This window comes from Dermacentor albipictus, chromosome 3 (assembly GCF_038994185.2).
Source record: "Dermacentor albipictus isolate Rhodes 1998 colony chromosome 3, USDA_Dalb.pri_finalv2, whole genome shotgun sequence".
NCBI classification, from domain to species: domain Eukaryota; kingdom Metazoa; phylum Arthropoda; class Arachnida; order Ixodida; family Ixodidae; genus Dermacentor; species Dermacentor albipictus.
The window spans coordinates 46263631-46283959 of NC_091823.1; the positions used below are offsets into that span (position 1 = coordinate 46263631).

Consider the following 20329-nt stretch of genomic DNA (forward strand, 5'->3'; position numbering starts at 1 on the left):
GTGGGCTGCTTTACATTAGCACAAAAACTTAATGCAGCTCGGAAATGCAACAATTTTTCTACTTAATAATACCTGAAATGGCTTTTATCAGCACATCACACATAATTATTGGTTACCTACGTCGTACGGAGCGAAAATAAAACTTACGGTGTATGATTACACAGCTGCAGTTCAAAAGGGTTAATCAAGAAGCATAAGAACAAACGAGGATACTAGAACACTTCTAGGGGAAGAGTTGTTTAGATGACACGCCGGTAGATCCATGCAAGAATGGTCTACCCCTACGGAACGGCTGCACCACAGTACACAAAAACGTCGATTGTCACGTGACAAGGGTAGCTGTTCCTGTTCCTGTCAACAGGACGCAAAAAACAAGCTGTATGCTGTTTCTGTTGTGAAATCTGTAAAAGTTCACCGCTTCACTATTAAATGGCTGAGCTATCAGCCTTTGTAAACTAAGTACTGCTAGTCACAGTGCTACTGCTATTTTCAGTGTTTTGGCCGCGGGCTCAATCTTGATCATCTGTGGCGCAACCTGCAACTTTGGTCCGAGGTCCCGGCATGACGACGCTACGGGCAGACGTGGTGGTAACTGCACCAAAAAAGCCTATTACGGATGTTAAAACACCACGACAACGGACAACTAAGCTGTGTGAGTAAGGGAAAATATTCGCTATGGTGTGATCTGAGTGGAGACTTGTTTACTGGTTCTGGGCGCCGCGCGAACATTTGTTGCGTGGCTTGATTATGTGATGCCGCCGCCTTTGCTGCGGCGAACGTGACTTTAGTTCAAGCCGTTAACAGGCTGAGTTTTAGAGAAACCTTGCCAAATGATGTCAACGATGTTGCGCTCAGCTGTGCCCTGAAAGTTGCTCCTCGTGCCATTTGCAGCTGCGTTTTCCGGCCGTTGTGTTTCAATACTGATAGAATTCTGCACATAGTACCGTAGTGACAGGTGTTCTGTGCACGTGAACAAGTTCTGTAAACGTAACTTTTTGTACCGATTTTGTCTGCGATCGGTGCAAGTCAAGGACTCTGTACTTTTTCGTTTTTGAATTCTTGAAGAACATCAAATGCGAACGCAGTTTGTGGTTAACCTTTTAACACAGGTGATGACCTGGAAGCTGAAGCATTTCGTGAATGGCGGCTAGCAAACGATCAGCTGCTGCACTTCTACAAAGTCAACAAACATTGGCTTGACGAAATTGATTATGGAAAAGTGGCTGCGTCTTTGAGCCCCGTTGTGGCATCCTGCTTCCCTGGCTCATCATGGAAAGATTTTGCTTGTGCTTTGGGTATTCCCGCCTCCGAACTGGAGGTGAGTGTGTTATTCTTTACGCTTTTGCGTGGCGTAGAACTCCGGCCCTCTGAGCTCAAAACTTCATAATTTTTTCTGACCTGCGTACATAACCTGTGACAGTTGACTTGACCTGTAACAATTACTTTCATAACCCTCCTTACGAACTTTCTTGATCTCTGACTGGCTGTATGCCATAATGGTGATCAGACGACAACCCAGAGTGACCGCCCCAAGTTGGCTTCTTTGGAAAATATCTTGCAAATGATTTGGTACCAGTTTCTGTTCAAGTCATTCATTAAACGATAAGGTTCGTATTAGTAGATGAGCATCATTGAAGTGACTGTCTGCCCATGCCTTCGGCATTCGATTCCATTAAACACGATATCTTGTTAAAAAAGTTAAGTGAGTATGGCATTAGGGGAACTGCTCTTAACCTAATCTAAAATTATTTAACCAACCAACTACAGTACACATACATTTGTCATTCCAAATCGGCAATGGGTGAAATCAAATACGGTGTTCCGCAGGGGTCCATCCTAGGGCCACTTCTTTTTTTATTATACATTAATGACATCACAAACGTGCCTCCAACACCTGACATAATTATGTATGCTGATGACACTAACATCTTCTTTTCTGGTGGAAACTTGCTTACTCTTGAGGAAGAAGCAAATATTTGGCTCAGTAATCTTTCAGACTGGCTTAGAGCAAATAAATTGGAATTAAACACTAAAAAGTCAAAATACATTATTTTTCGGCCTCGTAACAAAGGTATTGATGATAACTTAGTCTTACAATTTCGTGATGAGGTCATTATACGCTCTACGTGCCAGAGGTTCCTTGGTGTTACGTTTGAAGAAAACTTAAACTGGTCCAGTCATGTCGGCAACATTAAAACCAGCATTGCAAGATCCATCGGTGTTGTTAATAAATTTAAACGTCTATTACCTTCTAGATTAAAAAAAACAATTATACTATAGCCTAGTGCATTCGCGCCTCCAATATTGTTTATCTGTGTGGTATACCACGACGCAAACTAACATCCATAGTTTACTAACCTTACAAAAACGCATGATTTGGGTAATTGAGAATGCGCCCTATAGAAGCCACTCCACTCCTCTTATCAAGAAGAATTGTATTTTAACATTAGAAAACCTTATTAACAAAAAAACAGCCATTGCAATATTTAAAGAGGTAAGACACAATGAAAGCGCCTTCTTTAAAACATACCTCCCGAATGAACATAAATATAACACAAGGCAATTAATTTACAACAAGGGCAAGATCCGTACCAATTACGGCATGCAAAAGCAGGCATTCATAGTTGCAGATTTTTTGAATCATCACCCTGGCTTACTCACTATAATAAATGAATCACCGTCCCTAAACATTTTCAAAAAAAAAGTGAACATGTATTTGCTGTCGCTTCAGGTATGACTGTTCATTCTTTTGTACACAAATCAAATTCAGTATTTCTGTTACATATTTCATGTACTTTTCATTTTTTTGTGTATGCATCCACTTTGTGTACCATGCTTACCCTGCGTGCTTGAGTGTTTTGTGCACTGGGAATGGGTCGGGGAAGGGGACTGACACTTAGTCAGGCATTCGTGCCTTTTTGTCAGCCTCTTTGACAGAGATTCTTTGTATTTTATTTCTGTCAAAATAAACATTCATTCAAGACTGGTGAACTCATTTACGTTCTCCTATTTACTAAAGTTCTGCAGAAGCCTGAAAAGTGGAAGAAGGTTCACTTATTGACATCCACTTAAATACAACACAAAGACAGATCTGTGTTTCTCTACTTATGTTGTTTAATTCGATTTTGCCTCACCGTCTTCTGCTTTCCTGCTTAGCTAAGAAAGAAATCTAGTGCAGAGCTTGAATTCCAGCCCACATTTAACAAAACATTATATCTGCAAAGCTTCTTTCTCATTAGAACCCCTTTTTGGTTTTCTGTAGATATTTAATTGGCTGGTTAATTAGTCTTTTCTATTTTTATATCTTAACTAAAGCTTCAGTGTCCTTGCAGGCCTTACATGACCAACATAATTAATTGGATTACGTACCCCCTAAATGTGGTCATCTCTACACTCCTAGGACTCCTGGTCAACATTACAATGTAGGTTAACTGATAAATACATAGCACTGTGCTATGATTATTTCATTATTTCAGCATATTTCTGCATTTTCTAACCTGTATGTGGCATGCCTTCTGTCTCTGAGCTCCCAAGTCATTGCTTGGTGGGGTAGGCATATTTAATTACTCCTTATTTTCCTCACTGGTATCATGCATAGCTAGACATGTAGTCATGATTGTAGCCCTAAATTTTATACAAACTATCGAAGACAAATTAAAACAAAATAATCAGATGCCAAAAAAAAACAAATGTCAATGAAGCAAGCAAGTTTATAAAGGCTAATAAAAATGAATGAGATAAGTACACTATTGCATTTTTATAGGAGCAGTTGTTTAGTGTACTTTAGCTGTAGCTTTGACTAATGATCTGTCTCTGTTACCAGGGTGTGGAGCAGCGGGCTGAATGGTACAAGCTGATGCCCCTCCAGGTAGCATTGCAGTACTTATACCCCGCTCTAAAGGCCTGCTCAAAATGCTGCAGTCTCGGCCACCTGGTTGACATCTTGAGAGAACAAGGCCGCTTGGATGTCCTCAATAAGATCTCGCAGCAAGTTAAAGGTGCGGGAGAAGTGCTGCAGGCCATTAGGCTGTTCTTACCTTGCTACACATAGCTTCAAGCATAGCCTTCCATCCATTGTTTCGCAGTGCCAGCCCTGTTTCACTGAAATAAAATAGGACCCAATGACCCACCATGGTGACTCAGTGGCTATGATATTGTGCCACCAACCATTTGGCTATAGGTTCAATTTCATGTAGTATTTTGATCGACTGGAACATAAATGCTCTTGTGTGGTGTGCCTTGAGAGCGAGAAGTTTTAATTAAAAGTGCAGAGGTTGGCCAGAGGAGCATGTCTTTGGCCTTCACACAGGTGTAAAGGATGAGGAGTGATGATAGAACAATAATTACTATGTGCTTTGGATGCACATTACAGAACTTCAGGTGGTCCTAAGCACTGCATTATGATGTCTGTCGTAGCCGTTCGGTTGCTTTGTGAGTTGAGCTTCTTAAATAAAACAGTCATTGGAGCCAATAGTCGGTGGCAGACATCTTATACCTGCCATCACCAGAGGAGAACAAAGGAGGGACAGTAGAAACACAGTGAGATCATAGGAGCAGCCTGATTGGTTGACTTGAGCACTGACATCATTAACAAAATACTCCTGACAATTGGAGAATCTGTGCACGCCAAGGAGGAAAAAGAGGGCAGTACATCTGAGCATTGTCAATAGCAGTGGTACCACAGACTGGAGGGCGTGCCAAAATAGAAAGGGAGGGGAGTGGAGGCAGAGGTTAGCACCACTGTTGCTGAGGTACATAAAGAGACAAATCAAGCTACAACTACATCACATAAGCATATAATACCACTTGTATTGTGGTTTCAAATAGTTACTCTTACAAAAGAAAAAGCTGAACAAAGAGCAATAATCCGGCATCATGTACATGTCAAGGTGCAAGGGCAGCTTAATGACTGTCAAGCTTGAAGGTGCACGTGAGCATACAGACATAGCACTGCACAATGACACAGTGCCGTGCCTGTGTGTTCATGTACTCTTCTCACATCCTCATCTTGTTTTTTGCTACAATAGTATTCCAACACGGCATGTGAACAAGTCTGAATTGCTATCCTACAGTTACTGTCACTTGAGCCAACATTCAGAAGCCCAGAAGCAATGGATGTTGCAATTGGCTAACTGTACTTGTTATTGCTGGCATTGACTTATTACTGCTAGCAAAGCACCTTTGGGAATAGTCTACATGAACAGAGAAAGGGCCACCATGGCTGCAGTTTGTTGGTAGTGGCCTGTTGTGGCTTTGACAGCTTTAGGAGTGGTAACATATCAGGTTGCTACCGAAACATGGTGATAGTGTGTCCAAAATGTTTGTTAAGATCATGTGGCTTGCACAGCCATTGCTTCTATCAGCAAGGCGGTCTCTGCTGGTAATGCCACAATATATTAAGTTAGCAGGGGTAATGAAAATAAAATGAGCAAAGTTCTCTTAGTGTATTCGTGCAAGATATTGAACAAGAAAACTTGGTCATAAGAAAGTTGTTGCTCAAAACATACATAAAGTCCATATTATGTAATTGCATCATCATGAAACAAGATGCAAATGACAATGTAATAAGCGTGAGTGCCCAGCACAATTGCATTTGCTGAAATCAGATATTGAGTGAGGTTAATTTTCAGCGACATAAACTTTTTATTGAAGTGGAAAAAGGCATTTAAAGTGAAAATAGACTATTTCAGAAATACATTGCCGCAAAAAGTACTTGAATGCATTCAAAATAAGCAGAATTATAGGCAGTCAAACACGGCCTTTGCTATGCTCCTGTTCCTTCTTCAATGCTTTGTACCGCGAAGGCAACGGCAGAGCGGGATGTGCCTACAACACTCTGCTTTCTAAATGTCGCCGTGGCGCGCAGTTAAAATTTCATTCTGGATGTTACTGTAGATGCCATGACTTTCGATTTTGGTGCCTACAGCGCAATAAACTTAAACCAAACGCGGTTGTCCTCAGCAAGCCTTAGTGTGCTTAGCCAGTAGACTCATGGTGGCACGCTGTGGTGGCCGCAGTATCTACACTACGTAGCCGATCGCAGCTGCCAATAGCAGCCACATATGGGAATCTGCTTTGTTATGAAATAAAGCATCCATAAGAGAATGACGAGCAGGCTTCTGTTGAAAAGAGTGTGTTTGGGAGAAAGGTGACTTTGTGCTCCACTTGCGAGCACGCACCGCATACAACAGCAAAACTTGGCTGAGATGTTCACAGCAGCATATGCTACCCACGAACTATGTTATTTCACCAAGCCCGAGGGGTGGTTCAGAGCCCCTTTAAAGAAGACTGGCTGTTTTATTAGAGAGTTTTAGTGTAGGGGACGCAAGGCGTTGGGGCCCCTAGTGCTTGAGTGCGTTTGCGTTTGCGTACGCAAGCAGAAACACGTTATAGGTTAGCGGCCCCAAACGCAAGCCGCAGTGAGGTCGCATGCGCTCGCAGCGCCATCAACGTCTGATCTTTGCTGCGTTATCATTCGTTATCATTCTTTAAAACATGAAATCAAGCATATGAAGTAAAGCACATGAAACTATTCTTATTGAAAGCAGTTAATAGAGAGGTTTACAGCGTGCGGTAATCGGATAAACGCAGGCTGGGGCGTTGGGGCGGAGCCATGAACTAGAGCGGCCTGCATGGTGCTGCAACCTGGTGGCGCAAAGCTCAAACAGACAAAAACAGCTCATATTGCAGTAACCAAGTGTATTTTACTTTGCTGCTGGTATAAATTTTTGGCAGCAACATAATTACGCCAGTGCCGAAAATTTACACCAGCAGCGAAGTAGAATAGACTTGGTTACAGCAATATTAGCCGCTTTTGTCAGTTTGAGCTTTGCGCCGCCAGGTAGATGCACCATGCAGGACGCTCTCGTTTATGGCTCCGCCCCAACACCCCAACTGCGTTTATCCGAATACCAGACACGCTAAACCTCTCTAATACATATAAAAACGATGTCTGTTGACACTCTGGGACTCTCTGGGACAGTGCTGCTTAGTTAGACTGAGGGATGATGCAAGAGTTAAACCTACATTGCCACTTCCTGTTATGCAGGGTTTCTCATGGAGCCCCCTTATGGCATCTGCTATTTCGAGGAGAGGCTTCACCAGAAGTTAGAAGACCTGCAGAGCCCGCTTTCGTCAATCGATTCTGGTGTATCCAGCCTGGATTCAGAAGTTTGTCTCAGTGGCACCACAGTCAAGGATAGCATCCTTATTGGGCAAGCTGCGCTGCCTTGTCCACCAAATTCAAGAAATGGAGTATTTGTTCCTGAAGCATTCTCTCCTGAATACAACAGTCACACTACACCTCCAAGTAAGTTTAGAGTGATGTAAAGCTGTAGTGTGGCTTTTCATTCTTGTTTTTAATATATTATGTGAGCATCAATTGCTTATTCGGTTTTGCCTTAGGATAGCCTGAAGCAGTGAAATTAGTGAGAATAGTTGCCAACTGATGTTTAGCAGATCGGGGGGGGGGGGGGATGAAAATGTTGGAAAAAAACTGGGCAGTTTAAGTAAATGAATCTTAATAGTCTAGTTATATTGCCCATCTTTTTTTCACTGCATTCTGCTTAACTGCAAGAATGAACACTTTGTGATGCTCAAAAATGTGAGAGCATCTTTCATTCGCCAGTTGCACACCCCAGGGTATGTCGCCATGCAGTGTAGCCATCACTCATGCAACCCTGACTGCACAGTGCTATCAGTTTTAGACTGTGTTGTGTGAAATCAGTTTAGAGATCTCTGGCCTGCATGCGAACTTGCACCGCTTACCACCAGATGCCCACAGTGTCTGCAGAGCTGTTATTTAACTTAGCAAGGTGGTCGACTAGGCTAGTTCATAATTCATAGTGAGCCCATACAGCACGAGAGGCAACATGGGGACAAAAACAAGATAGGACGAGTGCTGACTTCCAACGGACAATTTATTGGTAGGTACGTAGTATTTATACATGGTTTACAAAAGATTACACGAAACATTTTATATGAAAAACGATCTAAAAAACAACAAAAGACCCCTTATCAGTCACTGTCACCCGCTGCACGTGCTTCTTTCCTCGAATCTTGTGTATTTATCAGATAAGGCCGCCGATGGCTCGCTCACACATACGCACTGTTCCCAAGCCACTTGTGCTGCTTCATTAATCACGCGTTTGTTGCTGAACTCGCTTTTCCCACTCTGCACTCCAGCATGTGTGGCTGTGCAACACACTTCAAGCCCACTTTGAAGTGTGGACACTTCAAACCGTGCAAGATTAAGATTTGAGATAGAGATGAGATTTAAATATTCAAGAAAGTAGACCGAAACACAGAAACTGCTTTCTTTGGCATTCATTAAGGTAATTGGAATAAATATGCTGTCGTGCTTTGGGGGGGTGCATCGATTTTGCTTGCTAGTCATAAAACTGCCATCTTGATTGCAAAGTTGTTCAAACAACAGCTTGACATTGTTACATCTCATGTCTTGGTTAAACATAAAAGCTAATGCCTGCCACTATTTTGTGCCTTAGGTTTCACAAATCACAACACTGACAGTTCACCTCTCAGCAATGGTGAATGCAACCAAGATGAGGAATCCAGCTGTGAGTCTCTGATTGATAAGATACTGCCAAAGGTGAGCACTTGCATCTTTGCACCGATAGGGATTCCAAAGACAAGCTGAAAGGGTATGTGAAGTTTGTGACAGTTGTGACTTCAAGTACTCCTTCTGTTTCTTTATTTTAACAATGGGAATGTGTTGCAGGTTTGGTGTCATTTTCTTTTTTGTGAATATGGAATATTTTGATATGATTAGCAAAAGAAGTGCAATGAGTTAGTGTTGTTTTCAGGTCTTACGTCCTGGAAAACATTGGCCAATGAAACAGTGAGAGTGTCAGTAAAGTAAAGCAGTATATGAAAAGAAAAACTTCATAGAAAAACATTTTGTTTCATTTTTACTTGGCCAACAATTGAAAGGCTCAATAGTGCACGATGAACTTGAAAAGCGGGGTACCAGTGAATACACAAGGGACGCGTACACAAGAAAGAGGCATTTGACACGGGTGTACCCTGGACTTTCAACTGTGCTTTATTGGAATATACATTGCCACACAGATGCACCTCTTGCTCAATCTTTTGCTAAAATGCGACAATGTTTCCTTGCATTTTTTGTTAATTACAGTAATCTAATGCTTTTTGTCATGTCTTGGTGAGGTATGGGCTTTGAAAGCTACCCTACTGTGAGTCACTGTCAGTCTACAAATTCATCAGAAGCTTGTGAAAATGGACAAGGTGTTACCACAGTCCTTAATACTTTTCTGCTGGTCGTAAAACTTCAGGCCAAGTTTGCTATAAGGGACAGCAGCTGGCACTAGGGGAGCCACTGCAGATGAGGCTACGATCACTGGTGTCATCGGCTTGCTTTGGTAGTTTAGAGTAGTTTAGATAGGTTTATTCCCAATCCCACTAGGCCAGCAAAGCGGTGATTTTGGTCTGTGGCTGAAGGCAGCATCAGCAGCAGTGGAATCGTTGGCAGACAAGTCAGACGATTTTGTTGCTGCACTGCAACGACACAATGGCCCCCTGCGCCAACACAGCTGCCACCCGTGCTGTTTTTTTTTTTTTTCAATTCTCAAGAAGGCATTGAGCATATTCACGGCAAGAAACAGTTAGAGTGCGTGCAACTTTCAGTGTTTGAATAGTACCGGTTTATCTGAGCAGTTTGTTTGTTCACACAGGCACATATGACCACAGTTGGTTGTTTGCTTCAACACTGGGTAAACCACACAGAGCTGACATAAAATGCTGCCAAAATATTTCAAAACATGTTGATTTACGAATATGAGCACCATCACATCACACTAGCTGAAACAAGCTGCTTGATATGAGCGACCAGGTCTTCAGCTAGGGGCCCCTTTGAAAACAGCAACTGGGAGTCGGAAAGCTGTTATTGATAGCTGGTTCTTGCATTTTTTTTTTTAAAGGTCTTCATCGTACACTCAGTCTGCTCGATGTAGTATTGTTAAAGGTTACTCTGCGCTTATAAGCACTCATTTAGAGAGTGTGTAGCTTTCTTTGAAAACATCAATGCCGGCTGGATACTTACATAACTGAGCAAGGCACGCTGCAGTATTGTGGGGGCTGTCACTTGTCCATTTGCAAAGAGGCAAACAAATGTATCGGCATAGGGATATCACAACCTCCTTCTATAGGTCATGAACAGTACTTACAGAGCTACCACTATACCTTCAAATATCAACATAACAAATCGCACAGGACTGCCGAAAATTGTTTGTTGTTCGGAAATGTTGTTATAGTAAAAGCCCCAAAATTAACCATTCCGCCCATCAACCCATCAATTCGTAAGTTTTCACTGTTTGAACTCTCAATGCAAATATCACTTGGCTCTCGGCCCATGCTGTTGCTATTTTCCATAAATTCTGCAGCCACACACCACTGAAGTGCGGTACAGTAAGAGTGACATGCACAAAGCAGACACTGACGCTTGGAAAACTACTGACAAAAAAGAAGCTCCGTGTTGCTTCAAAGTGCAACATTTCTTGTTTGTTTGTTTTCACATTCCTTTCCGCGGATACCGCAACTGTCTCACTTAAGGCAGACACCTGAACTATTGCAGAGTGCAAGCGCGCATAAACAAACATCGTCCAGAACGTGAAAAGTGCGACCATGTGGCATCCCTGCTGGTTACACTTCTCCACGCGGACAGCTATAGTACAGCCACAGAAAGAAGCAAGAAAGAAAGAGGCTTGCATAGAAAGAAGGAAGAGACGCACCTCCAATGCTAGGCGACACTCGCCTGGACAGAGCATGAGCTCACAAAGCCCGATGCATTGTTGCCTCCGAAATAGATTTTGAAAAAATTCTCTGTGAAAGAGAAGTTGGTTGGCAATGCTGCTGTGACCGTGAAACTATGTTGGCTACAAAGTTCGACTTTTCGAGATTCGAATTTTCGCCATCAATGCCTCTGTTATTGCTGAAGGGTCGCCTAATGACTGTGATGAAAACAACATGGAAAGTGACAGCACGGGTGATTCAAGCCCAACAGTGGCAGATGCTGCAAGTTACGTCAGCCTCATGCGGGTGTTCGGCGATAAGAGGGAGCTGGTGGAAAAGCTGGCTCGTAGCTTGAGCGAGTTTGAGGCCGCCGTCGTCACTGCTACCCCACTGCGGCATCAAATGAAAATAACATACTTTTTTCACGTGAAGTGAATAAATACTGCATGTTTCCTGCCCTTTCATCTCACTCTGTCGTAGTTCCATTTTTGACAGGTAAGTGGGCAATCTCTTGCCATTTCAGTTGAGCAGTACTACCGTTCATTATGTTTTCTGAGCTCCATCCAACTACAGTTTAACAAGGTTTCACTGTAATCATATCTTGCATCGTGTTTCTCTTTTCCTTACCTTTCCTTTCTTTGTTTTTTTCCTCTCTATGGTGTTTTCTTTCAATGGTCGATTTCACTAAAGCTGGCAGCTTGTTTCGTCCGTCCCTCTGTAGCCAGAATGACACTGCAGCGCACGACAGGTCGACATCGTTCTTCAAGCTCCTGAGGACTAGTCGAGCTTCTGTGCACATGCTAAAAGGCAGAAGGAGTGCTGTAAGCCGTTGCAAAAGTTACGCAAGCACCACACCTGCCAGCTGCTGCACCGCTTGCTCGGTACCCTTCTGAACTGGCGGTGCCACCATGTGGTCACTGGCGGCAGCGTATGAAGCTCTCCCATCATGGGGCAGAGAAGTTAAAAAAGTATCAAAAGACTAGTGTTACTGTTGCGTGATTTTAGTGCATGAATTAATTTACGGCTAGTGCTGCGCTGCAGATTGAAATTTCATTTGTAATAAATGTGACAGACATCTGTTTGGTTTTTGCAAACTCAAAATTTAAGAATCCTACAGGTAATTGCAAACATGTCTTATTACGAGGCTACGTCATACTTGTTCAAGAAATACAGTGTAGTATATTAAGGTTTAGCTATTTTTGTACTGGTATAAGCTAACCTGAGCCCAAAGCAAAGAAACTTGGATGTTCACTGAAATTATGAATTCAGAAATATTGTTTCACCCATGAGTCAAGGTGTAGGAACTCTGTAACATTCTGACTTGACATTCCATGAATGGTCTGCATTTGCTCTACAATAATTTGCAGCATCTGCTGAATGAATGTGATATATTGGGCATGTACAGTCAACCGCAAAAGTTTACGGGATGCAGGATCTGCCAAGAAGCCGAATTCTCGCGAAGCATGGTCACACAGCCTGGAGTTAAATGCTCCAGCATGTAGTAGCCTTCGCCACCTACACAGTGATTCATTGAATACGAAGTGTCATGACTTAACAGTGCAGTAATTCCCATTTCAAGGGGAAACCGCATCCCGTAAATTTTTGCTGTTGACTGTACATTACAGTGTACAGGCTACACGATTTAGCTACATTATTTATTAATTCCTTTATTTTGTTGAGTTTTTCCACTGTAAATATGTTTACTGTGCTGATCACGCTAACACACTAGAAGGTGCTTTTTTAGTTGCTGTTTATGAATGTTTTGACTGTTTCCCTGTAGCCATAACGTGTGTCATTGAATGTGCTTGGTGCTTCATCCCTGTAAATCTCAAGAAGGTTGAAATCTGTGCTTGTTACTGAGCACCATCATCTGCCCCGACCTTTTGTGATAGTATGTATGATTGTTTCTGCCAGGTAAGGGTTTTTTCCCGGAGCAGCAATCTTTTTTGTGGGCAAATTTAATTTCCCCAACGTCTCCTGGTCAGGCATGTGTCCTTCATTAATTTCGACTTCCACAGAAACGAATGCATATATATCAACATATGTACAGATTTCATTCAACTTGAACAAGGTTGTTACTTCTCGTACAGTCCTAACAGGCACCACGTCATCTCTTTTAGATCTTGTTCTGACGTCATCAACATATATATCTAACGTTACACACTCACCCGCTTGAGCGATCACAATGTCTTGCATTTTTCCATTAGCCTGACAATTCTACTATTGCATAACAGTCTTAAAACCATTCATGACTATAAAAATGGCAGCTTCACCGCCATCGACAACGAACTTGCTCTTTTTCTTGATCCTTTCCTGCTTGATGTAAGCGAGCACTCACTGGGTACTAACTGGAATAGTATATACAAAAGAAAAATTCACGATCTTGTCTACCAGTTATCTTGTGCATTTTCTCGAATAACAATGCTTCTTGGTATACTAAACTTTTGAAACGCCTAAGAGAAAAAAAAATGTCTTCTTCACACAGTTAAGTGGACACAAAACCAGGCTGAATGGTCTGCCTACAATGAATCTGCTGTGGCCTACTCATCTGCGATAAACACTACTAAATTTTCACTTTTCAGTGCTATGTATCCTCCCGAACATGCTTATAAATAATTCAAAAGGCTTCTGCAACGTAGTAAGGCCTAGTGAATCGAAAATTATATTGCTTAGCACGTCTTCCAGTGAACCTGTACCACGGCAGTACCACGTTCAGTAGGCAGACCATTGCGGGCATGCCCTGCTCTGCTGTAGCCTTCGCAGTGCAAGGCATTGAAGAAGGAACGGAAGCACCACGAAGGGGATCATATTGTCACAGCCTAGTAGGAGACGGGAAAGCCGATGTCGAGGACATGTAAAAGCACTTTATGAGAGCAGTCAACGCGACGTCGTTGTCGTCTCTGTTCTACTCGCACGCTACTTCAGCGTCATTCTCATCGCCTGGCACATACTCGTGGCGACCATATAGGATGTGGAATTTGCCCCTCCTTTGGAGAAAAAGGCATCGTCCCGATGCACTGATCTCCGAAGGCTGTGCACAGACGATGCTAAGTTGAGGTCATGAGGAAAAGTGTGGCTTCATACGAAGCACGTGCACAACCTCGGGCAGATGCCGCCGGCGTTTGGAGCAGTTATGACTGTCAGGAACAACTTCATAATTCACATCGCTGATGCGGCGCAGAACTGTGTAAGGGCCGAAGTATCCTCGCAGGAGCTTCTCAGACAGCCCCCGCCGACGAATAGGAGTCCAGACCCACACCTGGTCATCGACGTTGTATGTGACGGGTCTGTGTCGAAGATTGTAGTGTCGGGCATCGTATTCCTGTTGATCTTTGATTCGCAAATGCGCAAGCTGCCTGGCTTCCTCTGCGCATTGCGTAAATTCCTCGGCACCAGTCTCGTCGTCACCGCACTTGTGTGGCAGCATTGCGTCCAACATTGTTGTCACTTCCCGGCCGTAAACGAGGTTGAAAGGTGCCACGCGTGTTGTATCCTGGCGAGCCGTGTTATATGCAAATGTAACATATGCTAAAATCTCGTCCCAGTTCCTGTGGTCGACGTCGATGTACATACTCATCATGTCTGCCAGAGTCTTATTCAAACGTTCGGTCAGCCCATTGGTTTGGGGATGATAAGCCGTGGTCTTTCGGTGAGTGGTGCCACTTAGTCGCAAAATGGTCGCAAGCCACTGTGACAAGTGGTACCACTTAGTCACAAGCGGTCTTCTCATGGTCTCTCTCATCAACTTCTATTTGTCAGTAGCCGCTTTTCAAGTCCATTGACGAAAAGTAATGTGCGCATCATAGCCTGCCCAGTGAATCGTTGATACGCGGTAGCGGATAAACGTCTTTCTTTGTGATTTGGTTGAGTTTTCGATAGTCGACGCAAAAGCGCAGGCTACCGTCCGTCTTTTTCACCAATACGACAGGCGATGCCCAAGGACTCTTAGAAGGCCGAAGAACTCCGTCCTCAAGCATGGTCTTCATTTGTGTTTGTATTGCCTCGCGGTCTTTAGGTGCTACACGATAAGGATTCTGCCGAATTGGTCTGGTGTCGGCTTCGAGGACAATACGGTGCTTAGTGAGCGGCGTCTGGCTAACTCGTGAAGTGGATGAGAAGCAGCTCTTAAACTCATTGATGAGCTCAAGAAGGCTGTTGCGTTCCACGGGCGATAAGGTGGGGCTGATACCAACTATAGGGGCAGGCATAACCACGGTGGCCGTCGCGTGCTCCACTGAGAGGCAGTCCTGTATTGAAGTAAATTCGTCGAAGCAAGCAACAGCCGTGCCTTTAACAATGTGTCAACGTTCCCTGGTGAAATTCGTCAGCAGGAGTTCAGCATGTCCGTCGTGTACGTTAATTACGGCCCTGGTGATGGAAACCCCTTGACTCAGTACCAGTGCGTCGATGTGTTCAGCGATGCCAGTCCCGGTGTTCAAGTTGTCGCAGATTACAGGTAGGAGGGAACAGCTTCGCGGCGAAAGCATGACATCGTCGTCGGCGATACGTAAGCAGGGTCGCTGGTGTTCCGCGGGGTCGACGTCGTCTGAGCTCGTAGAAAATGTGACGAGGAGGTCACGGACATTAATCACTGCACGGTACTCTCTTAAGACATCCATCCCCAATATAAGTTCCTTACAACACTCAAAGAGAATGACCAGGGTGGCGACAAAGGTTTCATCGGGGATTACTATCCTTGCTGTGCATTTTGCAATTAGCGTCATCAACTGGCCACCAGCAGTTTTGATGTTGGGCCCGGTCCACGGCATCTTCACTTTTCTCAGCCTATCGGACAGCTTTTTACTTATTATCGGCGACCATATAGGATGTGGCAATATGACACCTTTGATTGCCGATAACTCTGCTGCTGCTGTAGGCATTAAAATACTTTTCATGGCAAGGTATTTCTGAAATAGTCTATGTTAACTGGAAATGCATTTCTCGGCTTTGATAAAAAGTGGTTCAGGGCCCCTTTAAACTTTTCCTGGTTGTTGCCATTGCTCTACTTCCGTTGATTAGCACATAGACTGCGTTTTAAGCTTAAGAATTCTTGTTCTTGCTGCTTAGTGAAATGTTGCAACCTACTCTGCGGATTGGCCATGATTCGAGTGTTGAAAAGACTGTTACAGTCAAGACCACTTATAACAATATGCAAGTGCCACAAAAATTCCATTGTTAAACCGATAATTGTTATAACCAGGTTGCATGAAAAAAGGAAGCTGGGGGGATGGCAGAGCTGTCGTGAGAAAACTATAATGGTGGAATGGCGGGTGCCCTTCCCTACCACCTTCCTCCATCCGGCTGCTGATTGTATTGACTCGTTTAACTGTATAACTTTGCTTCCTGCACGCTCCAATCATATGTAACAAGCCGTGGCTGTCGGCGTCAAGACTGGCACTGCAGTTTAACAACTGCAAAGAGGGGTCACGGAGGGCAAGTGACATGCAAGCTCTGTGAAGGTATTGCTTTGGTGGCCCCAAAGGGGGCCTTTTAAAACATGCAAGAAGGTTGCTGTGGCAGCCTCTCAGCTCGAGAAATCCAGAAGAAACACTCGGGTGAGATCACCACAATCATCTCGCCACATACTTCTTAGTGTCTTGCACAAGAAAACCCCATGTCTGTCAGCCTTGCTTGCTTTACTCAAAGCTTGCCAACACCTTTCTCCAAGGCATCCAGGTGCTCCACAAGCCCTGGAGGGACTGAATCATCTGCAGGGCCTCCTGTGAGGACAATGTTGAGGCAGCCTGCCCTACCACGCCATCGCTGCCATCGTTGTCGCTATCCGATGGAAGCACGTTCACGAGATCGCCTCATTGGTTAGAATTTCTGATGTTGATAATGTGTCATTCGCATGTAGAAACTCTTCGAGTCCTGAAGCACCCTCGTCAACTGCAGACCAAAATTCAGGTATCACTTTTGATGGAAGATTCGCAGGCTTCATAAAGGTCACTGCTGCCTCGGACAAACCATGCTTTCCTAAAGCATTTCCGCAACATAGAAGCACTTACTTTGGATCACGCACCAAAGATAAACTGCACAGCCATTAATAGATTGATTTCCAAGTCTGGTCACTCCCTGCTTGTCCACGTGGCCATGTCAATCAACAGGACTAACTTGTTCAGGATGCAGCAACGACACAGGACTTTATAATTGGTGATTACGTTGGCGTCTATGGGCTCGAAGCCTGCCGTCATGTTAGGCGCAGGAAAAAAACTTCTACACTTGAGAGCTTAGACATAGACTGGTGGGCACTACAATTATCTAGAATGCATGCCACCTTCCTCTTAGATAACTCGATACGTCGATCAAACTCCAAGAGCCACTCATGAAAAAGTTTGTGTATTGTCTATGCCTTGTGGTTGTGACGGTAGCCCACTGGTATCCTGCCAGCACCGCGGAAATGGCTGGGAATTTTTGATTTCCCAATGACAAATGCAGGGCATTTGCCGCTCCCATCCAAGTTGGTGCACAAAAGCGCAGTAAGGCGCAGCCTGCTGTTTTTGCTGCCCTTATTTGTGTCTTCTTTGAGTGCATACATCTTGGATGGCAACATTTGGAAGAACAGTCCTGTTTCATCGTCACTATATACATTGGTATCATAGTTGTGGAGGATGCCAGGCAGCATTTTCTCCACCCACTTCTGCTTCGCCTCCGCATCAAGCAAAGCTCCCTTGCCAATGACAGCTTTGTAAACAATTGTGTGTCTCTCTTTAAAGCACTGTACCAGCCACCACCTGGCTGGAAGTCCACATTGTTGAGGAGTAGGGCAAACTGCTTTTCCTTTGTAGCCAAAATTGGCCCGGTGATGGGCAAGTTCATGGCATGGGCACCGAGAAACAACTCATAGAGAACCACTTCCACCTCCTTATAGGCACATAGAGAACCACTGCCACCTCCTTATAGGCACCTTGTTGAAAGTGTTTGTGCCGGTTGTCCAGTGAGCAGCTTTTCTTGTCTAACCTCTCTGCCGAGTGGATAATTGTCGACACGGTCGGGTGTGATAGTCCATACTTCTTCACCAAGCCGCACACTTTTTTTACTGTCTTTGTAGTCATTCGCGATACTGCATTTCATTTCAAATCTATACCAGTGCACTTTCTTTACACCGGCAACCTTGTGCATTACCGATGATCAGCGGGCGGATCAGCCATCTTCCGTTTCGATGGCAAGTCACATGAGGTGGAGGAACTGCATGACCAGGAACAACATTGACGCAACCAACAAAGACGAGCATGTGCAACTTACTCCATTGGCAGAACTGCACAGAATGAGGGGCCAGCGGACCAGCAAACAATCTGGGAGCAGTGCTGTCAGCCAAGTTGGCGCAGTCCATTTGTGTTTCGGAGGGTGCTGCAGCATAGAGCTATGGGTGCAGCCCATGTTTGGAGGGGTGGGAGAGAGACAGGAGCGAAGCCCACTAGGCTAGAGGTGCCGAGTAGGCTGGAAAACAGGTACTATATTGTATGAGTGCACTGCGGCCATTGGGGTAGTGGGAAGTGTGCAGTGGAATGATTTCTTTTTTTTTTTTAAGGATTTCACATTTCAATACCTTTCAGCATGGACACCCAGAAGCCAGACTTCATGGTTATAACCGATAATGTGGCATGGGGGCATTGCAGTAAGCAAGTTATTTCACCATAAAAAACATACAAAATTTGATGGTGCAGCAGCTTCTCATTGGTATAACCGATATATTGTTAAAACCGGTATAATTATAAGTGGGCTCGACTGTATTAGCATTCCTTTCTTTTTCTTCTTCTTTTTAGGTAAGCTGAAATGAAATAAGTGTCTTGTTTAACGTTCTTCGCGTGCACGAGTGTGTGATGCTTTTCCTGTGCTTGGCACACACCAACAGAGGGGATCAGCCAAAAAGCATGTCTTTGTGTTTATTACGATGATGATATTATTATTTTAATAATATGCCATATACTCACGAGGAGTAGGCCAAGAAGTGGACAGTACATATCTTGCCAACGCCAGCTATATCTTTTTTTCCCCTTTTACTTCTGTTGCAGACGAAGCTTGACAAATTGACAGTCCTTGTGTGCCATGTCGAAGAGGACATTGATCTGGCTCAAGATCTGGCCAAGACCTTGGAAACCGAACATGAGTGCTATGTCCTCACACAGGCTGAGATCCTGCCTGCTATTCATACGGATCCCACACTGATTGAGGATATAATTCAAAAGGTTTGTGAAATTTTTGCATTACATAAGGTTCCCTTTTGTGCTTCATTTTGTGTTCACAGCACTGGATGCACCTGCCTGCTGCATTCTACTTGCAGACTATCTGCAAAGGTCAAGATATTTTCTTTTTTTTTTCTAACGGAGGAGGCAGAGAAGGCTGCCTGTAATGTAGAAAGCATGAAGACTCTTGCAGCATGATTCCAATTCATTACTTATTTTGCTGAGCCATATCAAAATTGTGCTGCTTAATGATTCTACTTGACTCATCTAATACTGTGCCTAGAGACCGCACTCACGCTGCCAGCTGCTACAATTGGCTGACACTACAATGTATGACTTTAGAAAGTGGTGCTTGCCATCAAGGAGCCACTGGTAAGGCATTATGAGAATCTTAAGCGAAGCCACTCTGTCATTTACTTCACTTACAGCCTTCACTTGTGTAGGATGTGCCTCATCTAACTGGTGTCAGGCCTTTCTTCTACTGTCTTAGCTGAGACAAACTGAGATGGCTCGGACTATATGCATTACTGAATAGTTTTCTTCTTCTTTCAAAATAAAATTTCTCACGCATTTTTGCGTATGGTTACTCACCAAATAACACACAAAACAATGCAAGGTGGATTCTTTCGTGTGTTATTTCTTGAGTAAACATTTGCAGTTCTGAATAACGAGTACCAATTTTTATATTTGCAATGGTGATTTGTAATTTTTAGTCTTGGTGGCATGTTTTGTCAGTTTGCACGGAAATAATGCTGTATCTTTTTATGCGTGTAGTGCACCGGATGGTTGTGCTCATGTCAATCCTGTTTGTATAAATATATGGGTGTTTCTATATAATAAATTCAGTTGCAGGTTGGTGCTCCTTCTGTCCCTTCCGCTTTCCACTTAATATTTCTGCACCAAAGCCCACATTTTAAATGCAAGCCGCCACACCCATCTTCATGCCACACACATTCGCCACACACCTTCATCGAAGCACTCAAGCAGCCATATGACCTCGGCGTCTGTTACCGACGCGCATCCGATGCTGGTGTTGGTAGAGCCGGTGCCACACTCAGCTGACTCACTTGTTTGACGTGCTGACAGTGCGATTTCAAGATGGGTTCACCTTGTTTCTGCATAGACACTGCAAACTCTTGTTTTGTGTGTTTAACAGTCTTTTGTTACTGAAGTTAGTCTACAGCCTCTTAGGGTAGTTGATTGGCAGGACAGCAAGCAACAAACACTCACCAGAATATGTGGCTGCAATTTTGCATTTGAGGACTGTGTAAAGCACGTTATGGTATCAGGTGTGTGAAAACTCGAAAGGGCAAACTAAAAATACAGTAAAATACCAATAGGTGACACGTGAATGTTTCAAATCAGCTGCTGTAAAA

General features: G+C 43.8%; 1 protein-coding gene across 1 annotated transcript in view; it reads left to right on the forward strand.

Moving 5' to 3' along the window:
- Positions 1-319: 319 nt before the first annotated feature.
- The window catches only part of LOC135898175 (uncharacterized), a 28626-nt gene continuing 8616 nt past the window's right edge, over positions 320-20329 (forward strand). The window contains exons 1-6 of the mRNA XM_065426986.2: positions 320-652; positions 1110-1318; positions 3824-3998; positions 7049-7309; positions 8505-8608; positions 18783-18956. Of these exons, the coding sequence (XP_065283058.1) occupies positions 562-652; positions 1110-1318; positions 3824-3998; positions 7049-7309; positions 8505-8608; positions 18783-18956 (1014 nt within the window). The 5' untranslated portion in view covers positions 320-561. The remainder of the gene's footprint in view (positions 653-1109; positions 1319-3823; positions 3999-7048; positions 7310-8504; positions 8609-18782; positions 18957-20329) is intronic.